Here is a 17319-nt window from a genome sequence, read left to right as displayed (position 1 = left end):
TAACTCCACTCATTTCCTCCAAATCAAAGGTGTTGCCATGGGTACCCGCATGGGTCCTAGCTATGCCTGCCTTTTCGTGGGCTATGTGGAACAATCTTTGTTCCAGTCCTACTCGGGTCCCCTCCCTCACCTCTTTTTCCGATACATTGATGACTGTATCGGTGCCGTTTCCTGCTCTCGCCCCGAACTTGACAATTTCATTCACTTTGCCTCCAATTTCCACCCTTCCCTCACCTTCACATGGTCCATCTCGGACTCTTCCCTTCCCTTCCTCGACTTCTCCGTCTCCATCTCTGGGGATAGGTTATCGACCAATATTTACTACAAGCCCACTGACTCCCACAGCTACCTGGACTACACTTCCTCCCACCCCGCTTCCTGTAAGGACTCTATTCCATTCTCCCAGTTTCTCCGCCGTATCTGCTCCGACGACGCCACCTTCCACACCAGTGCTTCAGACATGTCTTCCTTTTTCCGCAACCGAGGATTCCCCTCTACTGTGGTTGACACTGCCCTCGACCGTGTCAGTTCTATCTCCCGCACTTCTGCCCTCACCCCTGCCCCTCCCTCCCGGAACCACGATAGGGTTCCCCTTGTCCTCACCTTTCACCCCACCAGCCTCCACATTCAACGGATCATCCTCCAGCATTTCCGCTACCTCCAAAGTGATCCCACCACCAAACGTATCTTCCCCTCCCCTCCCCTTTCAGCATTCCGCAGGGACCGCTCCCTCCGAGACACCCTAGTCCACTCCTCTATCACCCCAAACAGCCCTTCCTCTTCGCCTGGCACCTTCCCGTGCAAGCGGAGGAGATGTAACACCTGCCCCTATACCTCCCCCCTTCCCACTGTCCAGGGCCCCAAACACCCGTTCCAGGTGAAACAGCGATTTACTTGCACTTCTCGCAATCTAGTATACTGTATTCGCTGCTCACGATGCGGTCTCCTCTACATTGGGGAGACCAAACACAGATTGGGTGACCGCTTTGCGGAACACCTCCGTTCAGTCCGTAAGGGTGACCCCGAGCTTCCGGTCGCCTGTCATTTTAATTCACCGCTCCATTCCCACTCGGACCTCACCGTCCTTGGCCTCTTGTATCGTTCCATGGAAGCTCAACGTAAACTCGAGGAACAGCACCTCATCTTCCGATTAGGCATTCTGCAGCCTTCCGGACTCAATATCGAGTTCAACAATTTCAGATCATAAGCTCGGCCCCCATTTCATTTTCTCTTGTAATTGTTCCACTCCTTTCCCCCCCCCCCCCCACTTTTCCTTTTGTTTCTCTCTCACACCTGGCAGCTATCTTTTGCCCTGCCAGTACACTTTACACCTAATCCCAGCCTATTACTATCTCGTCTAGCTTCTAATCTCTTTTACTTCTTTTGTTTCTTTTATTCTTTTGTCCGATCGCAGCCCTGCCTCCGATCTAGTTTCTTTTCTTTCCAGTTTTGAAGAAGGGTCCAACCCGAAACGTCAACTCAAATTTCTCTCCACGGATGTTGCCTGACCTGCTGAGTTTTTCCAGCATTTTCTGTTGTTATTTCGGATTTCCAACATCTGCAGTATTTTGCTATCGTACTAGTGTCTATCCCCCTCACTATACTGTCCCCTACCGCTACCATATTTCTTTTTGCTCCCCCCACTTGAATGGCTCCCTTACCACATTGCTTTGGTCAGTTTGCTCATCCTCCCGGCAGTCCCTGCTCTCGCCCACACAGAGAGCAAGAACCTCGTAACTGTTGGACAAGAGCAAGGGCTGAGGCTCCTCCACCACTACCTCCTGGTTCCCCATACCTGCCTCGCTTGTAGTCACACCCACCTGTCCCTGACCACAGACCAAATTTGAATTCATTAATCTAAGGGGTGTGACTGCCTCCTGGAACACAGCGACCAGGTAACTCTTCCCCTCCCTGATGTGTCTCAGTGTTTGAAGCTCGGACTCCAGCTCATCAACATGGTGCCAAAGTTCCTCGAGCAACCAACACTTACTGCAAATGTGGTCGCCATGGACCTCAGTGGTGTCCACCAGCTCCCACATGTTGCAGCAGTAACACATCACCTGCCCTGCCATCTCTAATGTATTTAATTAATTAAGTGTTTCAGTTTTGAACGTTTAGTTTTTAATCCCGGCTCTTAATTTAAACCAATGCCCAAGAAAAAGAGAGAAATACTGACCAACCAATCGCTTCCCTGCTTTCCTGTGACGTCACACTTTCGACTTCTTACCCTCCCAGCTTGGTTGGCGCTGCTCCGGGCTCGCTCTCTTGTAGTCCCGCTGGTCAGCTCAGTCACGCCCTTTTATCTCCGGCCCGATCTCTCGCTCTCGCGCTCTCTTGTAGTGAACACCTCTATCAACTCGCTTCTCAATCTTCTCTGCTCTGAGGAGAACAGCCCCAGCTTCTCCAGTCTATCCACGTAACTGAAGTCCCTCATCCCTGGAAACATTCTCGTAAATCTTTTCTGCACCCTCTCTAAGTCCTTCACATCCTTCCTAAAGTGCGGTTCCCAGAATTGGACCGGTGTTTTATAAAGCTTCATCATAACTTCCTTTTGCTTTTGTACTCTATGCCTCAGTTTATGAAGCCCAGGATCCAGTTTACTTTTTTAACCGCTTTCTCAGCTTGCCCTGCCACCACTGTAAATTTTTCATGCAGCAGGAGTGGCAGGTTGGAGCACATCTAGGTTTGGCCGTGGCTCAGTGGGCAGCACTCTTGCCTCTCGAGTCATAAGGTTGTGGGTTCAAGTCCCACTCGAGAGACTTGAGCACAAGATCTCGGCAAACACTCCCAGTGCAGTACTGAGGAAGTGCTGCACTGGCGGAGGTGTCATCTTTTGGATGAGATGTTAAACCGAGGCCCCCGTCTGCCCTCTTGGGTGGGTGTGCTCAATATTTCTCCCTCAGCTGGTAGCAGTAAAAGTGACCAGGAAACTATCAGATCATTAACATCCTTAAGGGAAGGAAACCTTCCGTCCTTACCTGGTCTTAGTCTATATACTGTATGACTCCAGGCCTAACTCTCCTCTGAAGTGGCCTAACAAGCCACTCAGTCGTAGACAACTGGAGATAGGCAATAAAAGCCAGCAATGTGCACGTCCCAAGAAGGAAGAATTTAAAAAAGCCAATTATGATGGAGGGCAAAGGTCATAAATTGGCCTCCAGTCACGCATCTCCCGCCCCAATTCCTGAATCTGTGCTGTTGATTTTTTTTCAGGATGAAATCAATGAGAGCACTGAGGTTGTGAGTACTGAGTACGAAGAGCTGAAGAAGCTAAAAAGAACAGGTTCCATTCAAGCCAAAAATTTAAAGTCGAAGTTTGAAAAAATTGGAAAGTTATCCGAGGAAGAAATACAGAAGAAGGTGGAAGATGAGAGGGCCAAGAGGAGAGCAGAGGACCTGGAGATAAAGGAAAGAGAATCTGAGCGATTCAAAGAGGTAATCTTCCCTTTTGTAGAAGATTGATCGACTTGATCACAAGGGTCTCGGTCCTTACATTTGGGGAATATTTCTATTCCGCTTGCCGTCAGCACTCCTGCCTCTGGGTCAAGAGACTGTGGATTAAGCCTGGCTCCAGGAATTAAACTCACTTAGGGTGGGACGCCAATGTGGTACCGAGTGAGTGCTGCATCGCACGGAGGTGTCATCCTACAAGCAAGATGTCAAAGTGAGATCTTGTCTGTCTGTTGCGGTTAAAGATTGCAGGGCACTACCTGAAGGAGAGTATGGAGTTCTCGCAGTGTCCCGGCCAACATTCCTCCCTCAGCTGACATCACCATAATCAAGCTAAGTGGCCACTGCTGTTTGCGGGTGTGGAATGGCTACGCATTTGCCTATACAAGAGTCGCTGCATTTAAAAAAAGTAATTAATCGCTTTGATAGGATAAGGAGCTGCAAGTGTCCCTTTTTTTTCTAAATTGTCGACAATGCAATTTTAACATTTTATGGTCCAGGTGGCAGCCGTGGTTCAGTGGGTAGCACACCCGCCTCAGAGTCAGAAGGTTGTGGGCTCAAGACCCACTGCAGACACTCGAGCACATAATCTAGGGCTGACACTCCAGTGCAGTACTGAGGGAGTGCTGCACTGTTGGAGGTGCAGTCTTTCATTTGAGATCCCGCGGCACTATTTTGAAGAGCAGGAGAGTTCACTCGGAGTACCGGTCAATATTTACCGCTCGGCCAACGTCACTAAAACAGGTTATCTGGTCCTTATCACATTGCCGTTTGTGGGATCTTGCGGTGCACAAATTGGCATCAAAAACAGGAAGGCAGAGTATTATCTGAATGGCAATAGATTGGGAGAAGGGGAAGTGCAACGAGACCTGGGTGTCCTTGTGCACCAGTCACTGAAGGTAAGCATGCAGGTGCAGCAGGCGGTTAAGAAGGCAAATGGTATGTTGGCCTTCGTAGCGAGAGGGTTCGAGTACAGGAACAAGGATGTCTTGCTGCAGTTGTACAGGGCCTTGGTGAGACCACATCTTGAGTATTGTGCGCAGTTTTGGTCGCCTTATCTGAGGAAGGATGTCCTTGCCATGGAAGGAGTGCAGCGAAGATTCACCAGGCTAATACCTGGGATGGCAGGAATGACGTATGAGGAGAGATTGGGTCGATTGGGCTTATACTCGCTGGAGTTTAGAAGAATGAGAGGGGATCTCATTGAAACTTATAAAATTCTAACAGGACTAGACAGACTAGATGCAGGAAGGATGTTCCCGATGGTCGGGGAGTCCAGAACCAGGGGTCACAGTCTAAGGATAAGGGGTAAGCCATTTAGGACAGAGATGAGGAGGAATTTCTTCACCCAGAGAGTGGTGAACCTGTGGAATTCTCTACCACAGAAGGCAGTTGAGGCCAATTCATTAAATATATTCAAGAAGGAGTTGGATATATTTCTTAAGGCTAAAGGGATCAAGGGATATGGGGAGAAGGCAGGGACAGGGTATTGAATTTGGATGATCAGCCATGATCTCATTGAATGGCGGAGCAGGCTCGAGGGGCCGAATGGCCTACTCCTACTCCTGCTCCTATCTGCTATGTTTCTATGTTTCCCTACATTCCAACAGTGACTGCACTTCAAAAAGTACTTCATTGGCTGTAAAGCACTTTGGGACATCCTGATATCGTGAAAGGTGTTATAGAAATGCAAGTCTTTCTCTCTTTCTTTCATGCCCATTACGTCGTTCAGCAGCACAGATTAACTGGAGAGAGGTAATTCTGGCAATAAAATCGGTGTTGATTTTGTAAACAGACTTATTGGGACCTCTGTCAATTTCAAAAAAATAAATGTTCAATTGGCTGTGGTTTCAATTCAAATTCAGACACTACAGTAATGGTTGAACTGATGTTCTATTTAGTGAAGTTATTTCAGGGGACATCAAATACCCAATCCAACGTCCAGGTCTGGGCGAACGGGAAAAGTAAATTATCTGAATTCCAGCAGACAAATGAACTGAATTACAGTGTGTGCGCCACCTGATGGGGGACAGACAGCAGCTGACTTAGTGCTGTAATTCTCCATTCTCCACCACTGGGTGGTGTCATTTCTCAGTAGCAGGAAGATGAAAGTTTGTGTCACGCCTCTGAAAAAGGGGATATGGAAAAGGAAGAAATGGAAAGAAAGTGAGTTGGTGTAACACTCACTTGTCAAAGGTTATCCTTTGTGTATAGAGGACCAGTCGCTTCTAAGAGACTGTTCAGGTAGAGGATTGACCAGGTAGATGCCGAGAGCTTGTTTCCCCTGGCTGGAGTGTCTAGAGCTAGGGGGCATAGTCTCAGGATAAGGGGTCGGCCATTTAAGACTGAGATGAGGAAGAATTTCTTCACTCAGGGTTGTGAATCTTTGGAATTCTCTGCCCCAGAGGGCTGTGAATGCTGAGGCTTTGAGTATATTCAAGGCTGAGATCGATAGATTTTTGGACTCTAGGGGAATCAAGGGATATGGAGATCAGGTGGGAAAGCGGAGTGGAGGTCGATGATCGGCCATGATCTTATTGAATGGCAGAGCAGGCTCGAGGGGCCATGTGGCCGACTCCTGCTCTTAATTCTTATGTTCTTATGTAACAGACAGACATGGTGATGTTCAACTAGGAGAAGCCAACCCCTTCATGACATCAACTTGGCTTGCGTTCCCTTGAGTTGAGGCGTGATCTCATATAGGTATTTAAAATGATAAAAGGGATTCGATACAGAGGAACCATGTTACTTTGGTGGCGAGATCCAGAACAAGGTGGCACAATATTAAAGTTAGATAATTAGTAATTCTAATGCTGCATTAGGCCATTTAGAAGTGAAATTAGGAACTACTTTTTCCACAGAGGGTAGTGGGAATCTAAATTCTCTCCCCCAAAAGGCTGTGGACGGTAGGTGAATTGAAATTTTCAAGACGGAGATCGACAGACTTTATTAGGCAAGGTTATCAAGGCATATGGAACAAAAGCGAATAAATGGGAGTTGAGGTATACATCAGCCATAATCTAACTGAATGGTGGAAGGGCCTTTACTCCTACTCCTATGTTCATGTATCAGCTTCGGTGACACCGAGCTAGTAAAGTCCATGTCAGCTCCTTGCCGTTCCTTTAGATTGGAAAATTGCTCATGTCACTCTGCTATTTAAAAATAGTGAGGGGGAAACCAGGGAATTATAGACCAGTTAGACTAACATCTGTTGTGGGGAAATTACCAGGGTCTATAATTAAGGATAGGAAAATTTTCAGTTGATCAGAGAGAGCCAGCATGGATTTGTGAAAGGCAGGTCAAGCCTGACGAACCTGATTGAATTTTTTGAAGAGATGACTAAAGTAGTGAACAGGGGAATGTCTATGGATGTTATTTATATGGACTTCCAGAAGGCAATTGATAAAACCCCACATAAGAGACTGTTAACTAAGGTAGAAGCCCATGGAATTGAGGGCAAATTATTGACCTGGTGAGGAAATTGGCTGAGTGGCAGGAGACAGGCAGTAGGGATAATGGGTAGGTACTCTAATTGGCAGGTGGTGACTAGTGGTGTCCCGCAGGGATCTGTGTTGGGCCCTCAACAATTCACAATATTTATTAACGATTTCAATGATGGCAAAGTCATATATCCAAATTTGCCGATGACACAAAGATAGGCAGCATTGTAGGCAGTGTAGATGGAAGCTTAAAATTTACAAAGGGCTATCGACAGAGCACGGTGGCATAGTGGTTAGCACTGTTGCCTCACAGCGCCAGGGACCCGGGTTCGAATCCGGCCTCGGGTGACTGTGTGGAGTTTGCACATTCTCCCCGTGTTTGCGTGGGTTTCCTCCGGGTGCTCCGGTTTCCTCCCACAGTCCAAAGATGTGCGGGTTAGGTTGATTGGCTATGATAAATTGACCCTTAGTGTTAGGGGGATTAAATACGTGGGGTTACGGGGATAGGGTGGGATATGTGTTGGTGTACGGGTTACGGGGATCGGGTGGGAAATGTGTCGGTGCAGGCTCGATGGGCCGAAATGGCCTCTATCTGCACTGTGGGGTTTCTGTGATTCTGTGATTAAGTGAATGGGCAAAAGTGTGGCAAATGGATTTCAATGTAGGCAAATGTGAGGTCATCCACTTTGGACCTAAAAATGATAGAACAGGGAACATTCTAAATGGTGCAAAGCTAAAAACAGTGGCGGTCTAAAGAGTGTTCAGGTACATGGATCATTAAAATGAACAGGTACAGAAAATAATCAAAAAGGCCAATGGAATGCTGGGCTTTATATCTAGAAAAAAAAGACTTACATTTATATAGCGCCTTTCACGACCACCGGACGTCTCAAAGCGCTTTACAGCCAATGAAGTACTTTTGCAGTGGAGTCACTGTTGTAATGTGGGATACGCGGCAGCCAATTTGCGCACAGCAAGCTCCCACAAACAGCAATGTGATAATGACCGGATAATCTGTTTATGTTGTTATACTGATTGAGGGATAAATATTGGCCAGAACACCGGGGATAACTCCCCAGCTCTTCTTCGAAATAGTGCCATGGGATCTTTTACGCCCACCTGAAAGAGCATACGGGGCCTCGGTTTAATGTCTCATCCAAAAGACGGTACCTCCGACAATGCAGCACTCCCTCAGCACTGCACTGGAGTGTCAGCCTAGATTTATGTGCTCAAGTCCCTAGAGTGGGACTTGAACCCACAACCTTCTGACTCAGGTGAGTGTGCCACCCACTGAGCCACAGCTGACATAGAGGACTAGAATACAAGGGGATAGAAGTCATACTGCAGCTATACAAAACCCTGGTTAGACCACACCTGGAGTACTGTGTTCAGTTCTGGGCCCCACACCTTAGGAAGGATATATTGGCCTCGGAGGGAGTGCAGCATAGGTTTACCAGAATGATACCCGGACTTCAAGGGTTAAGTTATGAGGCGAGATTACATAAATTAGGGTTGTATTCCCTTGAAGGTTAAGGGGTGATCTGATCGAAGTTTTCAAGATATTAAGGGGAACAAATAGGGTAGATAAAAAGAAACTATTTCCGCTGGTTGGGTATTCTAGGACTAGGGGGCATAGTCTAAAAGTTAGAGCCAGGCCTTTCAGGAGTGAAATTAGGAAACACTTCTACACACAAAGGGTGGTAGAAGTTTGGAACTCTCTTCCACAAACGGCAATTGATGCTGGATCAATTGTTAATTTTAAAATCGGAGATTGATAGCTTTCTGTTAACCAAAGGTATTAAGGGATATGGGGCAAAGGCAGGTATATGGAGTTACAGATCAACCATGATCTCATTGAATGGCAGAACAGGCTCAAGGGGCTGAATGGCCTCCTCCTGTTCCTATGTTCCTAGAATTGTAGTTGTGCCATTTTTACATGGAAAGTTTGTTAGAAACTGTAAAGGTACCGAGGTTTCTTGTACGCTCATTACCTTGAGACCTGATGTGCCAAAGTTACCCTGGTTTCTGAGAAAGCAAGTCCATCCTGTCTACCAGTGCAGTGATCTACTCTCCGGGAAGCCACACCACCATAGATTTCTCATCAAGTGGAAGGTCAGATGTGCCCTCGTTTTATTTTGTAATCACTGAGGAGGAATCAAATGTGTAAAGGCACTCTAGGACAGAAATAGAGCATCTGGAGAACCGTGTTCAGTGCCGAAACAATTTAACTGCATGGGGGAAGGCTTTCTCTGCACTCTTAGCAAAATTGTAAACTCGCTTATAAAAAATGGGTTTACAATTGCATAATGCGTAGTGGCCAGAGGAAGTTTTCTGCTTCCTGTGTTCCTACTTGAGGCAAGTGGGACCCTGGCCCTGAAATTTAAGCAGTAATTCTAATGCTGCATTCACGATACCTATGGCACTGAAAACTTGAATGAGGAACAACAGAACACCGCTGAATCTATACTCTAATATTTTCCCGAGATGGCCTTATATCAAGTTGCTTAGTCTCAGCCACGTTTACTTGCATTGGGTGTTTTATGAACTGTTGGCTTTGAGGCAAAGCTTCAACTAATGCCAATGCTTTTTTAAGAGGGCTGAATTATTGTGTGTTAATTTTATACTCAAGCAGAGGGATGTTAGTGGTTATAGTACTGGACTAGCAAACCTGAGGTGGTGAGTCAAAATCTCACCATTGCAAGTTGTGCAACTGAATTCAATAAATCTGGTAATTTGTGGGTTAAGAATATGAAAGCTGATGGATTGTTGTAAAAACCCAACTGGTCAACTAAGTTCGCTTAGCGCAAATGTTAAGGGGAGACTTAATAGAGGTGTTCAAAATTATGAGGGTTTTGATAGAGTGGATAGGGAGAAACTGTTTCCACTGGCAGGAGGGTTAGTAACTAGATGACGCAACAACAGTTTGCATTTTTAGAGCACCTTTAACATAGTAAAGGTTCACAGGAGCATTATGGAACAAAATTTGACATCGAGCCACATGAGATATTAGGACAGCTGACCACAAACTTGGTCAAAAAGGTAGGTTTTACTGAGCGACTTGAAGGAGGAGGCAGAGAGGCTTTGCGAGGGAATTCCAGAACTTATGGCCCAGGCAGCTGAAGGCACGGCCGCCAACGGTGGAGCGATTAAAACTGGGGATGCGCAAGAGGCCAGAATTGGAGGAGCGCAGAGATCTCAGAGGGTTGTAGGGCTGGAGGAGTTAACAGAGATAGGGAGGAAGGAGCAAGGCCATGGAATTTGAAAACCAGGATGAGAATTTTAAAATCGAGACTTGCTGGAATGGGAGCCACTGCAGATCAGCAAGTACAGGAGTGATGCGTGAACGGGACTTGGTGCGAGTTAGGATATGTACAGCAGAGTTTTGGATGTGTCATTTATGTAGGGTGGAAGATGGGAGGTCGGCCAGGAGAGCATTGGAATAGTCAAGTCTAGAGAGGTAACAAAGGCATGGATGAGGATTTCAGCAGCTGATTAGCTGAGGCAAGGACGGAGACGGGCGATGTTACGGAGATGGAAGTAGGCGGGATGGGTGATGGAGCGGATTTGCAGCGGAAGTTCATCTCGGGGGTCAGACAGGATATACATAGAAACATAGAAGATAGGAGCAGGAGTAGGCCATTCAGCCCCTCGAGCCTGTTCCGTTATTTAATATCATGGCTGATCAACCAAATTCAGTACCCTGTCCCTGCTTTCTCCCCATATCTTGATCCCTTTAGCCTTAAGAAATATATCTAACTCCTTCTTGAATATATTTAATGAATTGGCCTCTACTGCCTTCTGTGGTAGAGAATTCCACAGGTTCACCACTCTCTGGGTGAAGAAATTCCTCCTCATCTCTGTCCTAAATGGCTTACCCCTTATCCTTAGACTGTGACCCCTGGTTCTGGACTCCCCGGCCATCGGGAACATCCTTCCTGCATCTAGTCTGTCTAGTCCTGTTAGAATTGTTTAAGTTTCAATGAGATCCCCTCTCATTCTTCTAAACTCTAGCGAATATAAGCCCAATCTCTCCTCATACGTCATTCCTGCAATCCCAGGTATCAGTCTGGTGAATCTTCGCTGCACTCGCTCCATGGCAAGAACATCCTTCCTCAGATAAGGCGACCAAAACTGCACACAATACTCAAGGTGTGGTCTCACCAAGGCCCTGTACAACTGCAAGACATCCTTGCTCCTGTACTCGAATCCTCTTGCTATGAAGGCCAACATACCATTTGCCTTCTTAACCGCCTGCTGCACCTGCATGCTTACCTTCAGCGACTGGTGCACAAGGACACCCAGGTCTCGTTGCACTTCCCCTTCTCCCAATCTATTGCCGTTCAGATGATAATCTGTCTTCCTGTTTTTGCCACCAAAGTGGATAACCTCGCATTTATCCACATTCTACTGCATTTGCCATGCATCTGCCCAATCACGCAACCTGTCCAAATCATACTGGAGTTTCTCTGCACCCTCCTGGATACCAAGGTTGCGAACAGTCTGGTTCAGCCTGACAGTGACCGGGGATGGAATTGGTGGCTAAGGAACAGAGTTTGTGGCGGGAACCGAAGACAATGGCTTTGGTCTTCCCAATATTTAGTTGGAGGAAATTTCTGCTCATCGAGGACTGGATGTCAGACAAGAAGCATGACAAATCTGCTGAGGGATAAGAGGTGGTGGTGAGGAAGAGCTGGGTGTTATCAGCGTACGTGGAACGTGATGCATTTTCGGATGATGTCGCTGAGGGGCAGCGTGTAGGTGAGAAATAGGAGGGGGTCAAGGATAGATCCTTTGAGGACTCCAGAGGTAATGGGGCGGGAGCAGGAAGAGAAGCCATTGCAGATGAACTATGGCAATGACTGGATAAATAAGAATGGAACCAGACTAGTGCAGTCCCACCCAGCTGGACGACAGAAGAGAGGCGTTGGAGGAGCATGGTATGGTGAACCATGTCAAAGGCTACAGACGGATAGAGAAGGATGAAGAGGGATAGTTTACCATGGTCACAGTCACATAGGATGGCATTCGTGACTTTGATCAGGGCCGTTTCAGTGCTGTGGCAGGGGCAGGAACCTGATTGGAGAGATTCAAACATGGAGTTGCGGGAAATGGAGATGGGGTGGGAGTGTGCAAGGATCAAAGGGTCAAGGTTGTTTTTTTGAGGAAGGGGTGAGGATGGCAGACTTGAATGAAAGGGGGACAGTACCCGAGGAGAGGGAACCATCAACAGTATCAGCTGACATGGGGGCCAGGAAGCAAAGTTGGGCATTCAGCAGTTTGGTGGGAATAGGGTCGAGGGAGCAGGAGGTGGGTCTCGGGGTTAAGATGAGCTCAGAGGGCATATTGGGAGATTGGAGAGATACTAAAAGAAGATGCGAGTTCAAGGCTAGTACAGAGGGGACCCTTCGTTGTAAGGAAGGGAACTGAAAAGATGGTCTGACTCTTAGAGATAAAGAATTCCATGAACTCCTTGCACTTGTTTTTGGAGGGGAGGGTGGAGGAGGCAGGGGGAAGGTGTGTTTCAGAAGCCAATTTGTAGTGAAGAGAAGCCGGGGTCAAGACAGTTTGTAGTGGAGAAGCCGGGGTTATCTTTGCATTCCAGGATGATCCTGTAAGTGAGCAGTTTTGGCCGAGGAGAGCAGGACCCGATAGGGCTTTGTTGTCCAGTCAAATCTGGCTGTAAATGGCTAAACCAGTTGTCCGCCATAAACGTTCAAGTTTGCGTCTCTTGGACTTAAGGGAGCGGAGATGAGGGCCATACTGGGGGAATGACCTGGGTGAGAGAGTAATGGTTTTAGTGGGGACAAGGGCATGAAAAGGTGGAGGTGTGGGCATGATTGAGCAGATTGGTAGCTGCAGAAATGTCATGGTGAATGGAGGGCCAAAGGCTGGACTGTTGGGAATTTGAAAGTGCCGTTGTAAGTAACTTGGGGGGAGAAAGAGTTATTTCCAGGGGCAGACACAGAAGTGTGGTTGGGAGGTGGGGGGGAAGGGCAATGTGAGGGGAGAGGGATACAAGGAAGTAGTCAGAGATGGCCACGTGTGATTGGCACGATGGGAGAGGCCACGTGAGATGGCGCGTTCAAATGGGTGGCTGTGAATATGGGTGTGGGTAATATGGAGGGTACTGAAGGAGACCGGCAATGGTGGAGGCACCATCGTTCGTATGAGACGTTAAGCTGAGGCGCTGTCTGCCCTCTCGGGCGGACGTAAAAGATCCCACGGAACTATTTTGAAGAGCAGGAGAGTTCCCCTGGTGTCCTGGCCAATAATTTTGCCTCAACTAACATCACAGATATCTGGTCATTATCCTATTGCTGTTTGCGTGACCTTGCTGTGTGCAAATTGGTTGCCGTGTTTCCTACATCACAACAGTGATTGCAGTTTAAAAGTACTTTATGTCAGGAGGTCGTGAAAGGCGCTTTCTTACTCCGTCTCCGTATCACCTAACCACTATTTCCTGATTTATTCTTTTTCCAACCTGCATTATGGGCAATGGCCTTCCATCTTAAATTTATCGGTCTAAAAAATGTGTCTAAGCAAGCTTTGAAAAGGATGAGTGTTTTCTGGAACTTGGATTACTTACTGTTCTAAAATTAAATCAAATTAGTTGATGATTGAGCTGCTGTAATATAGGACATGGATTCAATTATATTTTATACTTGCAGGAAGAAACAGTAGAGGACGTAAAGGTGCCCAAAAGAGATGATGCTCCATTTACTCACAAGGTTGATATGCGAGCTCGCTTTGAGCAAATGGCCAAGGCAAGAGAGGACGAGGAAAGGAGAAGAATTGAAGAACAGAAACTTCAACGGATGCAATTTGAGCAGAAGGAAATTGACGCAGCATTGCAGAAGGTATTTATATGTAAACTATTTTCCAAAACAAGAGTAATTTGTCAACACCACATCCTCCAGAATGAAAACTGTAGCCATCTAGCTGCACCCTTAAACAGAACTGTCCAACTTGTCTAGAGATGGTGCAAGATTTTGATAGCAGTCTTTTAAGATAATGAAAGGGTTCGTTAGGGTAGACATGAAGAAAATGTTTCCACTTGTGGGCAAGAGTAAAACGAAGGGTGATAAATACAAGATAGTCACTAATAAATCAAGTAGGGAATTCAGGAGAAACTTCTTTACCCAAAGGGTGGTAAGAGTGTGGAACTCACTACCACATGGAGTAATGGAGGCAAATAGGGGAAGCTAGACAAGTACATGAGGGAGCAAGGAATAGAAGGATATGCTGATAAGGTGAGGTGAAGGAAGGTGGGAAGAAGCTCGTGTGGAGCACAAACACTGGCATGGACCAGTTGGGCTAAATGGCCTGTTTCTGTGCAGTAGACTTGATGGAAGACCCCATTGTCATTATAGAATCACAGAAACTTACGGCACAGAAGGAGGCCATTTGACCCATTGTGTCCGCGCCGGCCGAAAAAGAGCTATCGAGCCCAATTCCACTTTCCAGCTCTTGGTCCGTAGCCTTGTAGATTATGGCATTTCGAATACATATCCAAGTACTTTTTAAATGTGATGAGTGTTTTTGCCTGTACCACTCTTTCAGGCAGTGAGTTCCGACCTCTGGGTGAAAAACGTTCTCGGCTCCACTCTAAGCCTTCTACCCCTTACTTTAAATCCATGCCCCCTGGTTATTGACCTCTCTGCTAGGGGAAATAGGTCCTTCCTATCCACTCTATCTAGGCCCCTCATAATTTTATACACCTCAATCAAGTTTCCCTTCAGACTCCTCTGCTCCAAAGAAAAACCACCCAGCCTATCCAATCTTTCCTCATAGCTAGAAATCATCAGTGTAAAGGCCTGAGGCTTCTTGCACCAGATGCCGGTGAGGTTGTAAAGAATAGGTGAGATGAATCAGGAAAAAGAGATTTCTTTTTAAATAAATGAAGACAGATTTGCATTTATTAAACACCATTCATGACTTCAGTGTCCCAAAATGCTTTACAGCCACTTAAGTACTTTTGAAGTGTAGTCAGTTATAATATAGTAAACATAGCAGCCAATTTGTGCACAGCAAGCTCCCACAAAAGGCAATGTGATAACGATTGCAAGGGGGATGGAGTATAAAAGCAGGGAAGTCTTGCTTCAGTTATACAGGGTACTGGTGAGGCCACACCTGGAATACTGCGTACAGTTTTGGTTTCCATATTTAAGAAAAGATATACTTGCTCTCGAGGCAGTTCAGAGAAGGTTCACTCGGTTGATTCCAGAGATGAGGGGGTTGACTTATGAGGAAAGGTTGAGTAGGTTGGGCCTCTACTCATTGGAATTCAGAAGAATGAGAGGCGATCTTATCGAAACATATAAGATTGTGAGGGGGCTTGATCGGGTGGATGTGGTGAGGATGTTTCCACTGATGGGTGAGACTAGAACTAGGGGGCATAATTTTAGAATAAGGGGCTGCCCTTTCAAAACGGAGATGAGGAGAAACTTCTTCACTCAGAGGGTAGTAAATCTATGGAATTTGCTACCTCAGAGCTGTGGAAGCTGTGACATTAAATAAATTTAAAACGGAGATAGACAGTTTCCCAGCTGATAAGGGAATTGGGGGTTACGGGGAGAGGGCAGGGAAGTGGAGGTGAGTCTAGGTTCGGATCAGCCATGATCCTATTGAATGGCAGAGCAGGCCCGAGGGGCCGTATGGCCTACTCCTGCTCCTACTTCTTATGTTGATTGGATAACCTGTTTGTGATGTTGGTTGGAGGATAAACGTTGTCAAGGACACCATGGATAGCTTCCCTGCTCGTCTTCGAAATAGTGCCATGGGATCTTTTACGTCCACCTAAGAGGGCAGACAGGGTCTTGACTCAACGTCTCATCTGAAAGACAGCACCTCTGACACTGTAGCACTCCCTCAGTACTGCACTGGAGTGTCAGCCTGGATTTTTGTGCCCGTCTCGAGTGGGAAGATGACTTAAACCCACAACTTACCAACTGAGCCACAGCTGCCACGCTGGCTGCATGCATACACTGAAGATACCACCGCTAACTCTCAGCCACACTCAACTCTGTACTTCACCCAGCTTCAAGTGATGGAACTTTCTTCAACTTAATACAGGAAAAATTGAAACCCCTTTGTTGAGCTCCCACCAGAAACCCCAGTATAATGTCAGAGGGTGTTGAGCTTGCTTTCAGAAAGCATTTAAACTAGTTCAGCATGGGGATAGTGCAAATATGTTTAGATAGTTTACTGCCCTTAATTATTACACAGATTATAAACACAGTAAAACTAGGTAGGAAGTATACTAGAATAAAAAAAACTAAGACAGTAGATGAGAGACCTTTAAATTGTTGTGCAAGTGTGGGGAGTGTTAGAAACAAACTGTTAGAACTGCAGTCCTATGCTGCGTTGGAAAAATTAGACATTGTATTTCTGAGATGTTTAGATGGAAGTGATGGGACAGAAATTCACCTAAAAGGCTACAAGGGATTCAGAAAGGATAGAGTCGGTCAAAGAGGAGGTGGGGTTGCTATTTTTCAGTGAGAATCTAACGTCTGGAGAGAGGCTTGATTTTGCCTCATCGGGTACAGTGGAGGCCATCTGGGTTCAAGTGGACCAAGCTCACGGCAAGGACCTAATTATTGGTAATTGTTAGACCCCCAGGTTAGACACTGGAACACGAGTTATTATGGAAAACACAACATAAAACGCCACCTTTGTTTGATGGGTGATTTTAATTTTTCTGGCATTCAGTGGCACGATGGTTTACCCTCTGTTGTGATGGGAAGTGCAGCTGAAAAATTTGTCAAATATACAAGACTGTTTCCTGACTCAACATGTTAAGTAACTAGGGATAATCTAGTAGTGAGCCTGACCTTGTATCGGGCTTCCAGATGGGGGAACATCTGGCCAACAGTGACCACAACAAATTATATGGTTTCAATTGGCTGGTAAAGCTAAAAGGTACCTAGAATCTGCAACTCGTACCAGATTTCAGAAGAGCAAACTTCACTAAAATTGCAGATGATTTGGAACGGGTAAATTGGCTAACCTTACTGGGTGGCGATGAGAGCGATGTAGAATACAAATGGAAAGCTTTTAAGATGAAAAATGTGGAACACAAATCTGTACCCAAAGTCAAAAGATGTGTGGGGTAAGAAAAAGCCATGGTGGTTGACTGGTTATGTACAAAGACAAGATAGATTTATTAATTTATAAAAACGAATGTTTCTAGAAATTAACGGCATTTAATACTCAACTACACAGTTGAGTACAAGGAACAACTGAAGAAAACAAAGGCTGCTATTAGATCAGCGAAAAGGCTAATGGAAAAGAGGATCGTAGACATTTGTAGAAGTAATGGGAAAAGCTTTTTCAGTTATGTGAAGAGTCAGGACTGTCAGACTGTATTGGGCTATTAAAAAATGTTCAAGGACTGGTTACAAAGGACTCACTGGGTATGGCAGAAATATGA

General features: G+C 46.2%; 1 protein-coding gene across 9 annotated transcripts in view; it reads left to right on the top strand.

The window, feature by feature from the left end:
* Nucleotides 1–17319, top strand: part of nexn (nexilin (F actin binding protein)) — a 110191-nt gene that overhangs the window by 90042 nt on the left and 2830 nt on the right. For 8 of the 9 annotated variants that reach the window (XM_085983480.1, XM_085983479.1, XM_085983476.1 and 5 more), the window contains 2 exons: nt 3214–3435; nt 13559–13747. In XM_085983480.1, the coding sequence (XP_085839606.1) occupies nt 3214–3435; nt 13559–13747 (411 nt within the window). The remainder of the gene's footprint in view (nt 1–3213; nt 3436–13558; nt 13748–17319) is intronic. The other variant, XM_085983484.1, reaches the window with a different exon arrangement.

This window comes from Somniosus microcephalus, chromosome 3 (genome assembly GCF_052327205.1).
Source record: "Somniosus microcephalus isolate GS21.2 chromosome 3, FLI_Smic_1.0, whole genome shotgun sequence".
Lineage (NCBI taxonomy): Eukaryota > Metazoa > Chordata > Chondrichthyes > Squaliformes > Somniosidae > Somniosus > Somniosus microcephalus.
This window is presented reverse-complemented; position numbering and strand designations above follow the sequence as displayed.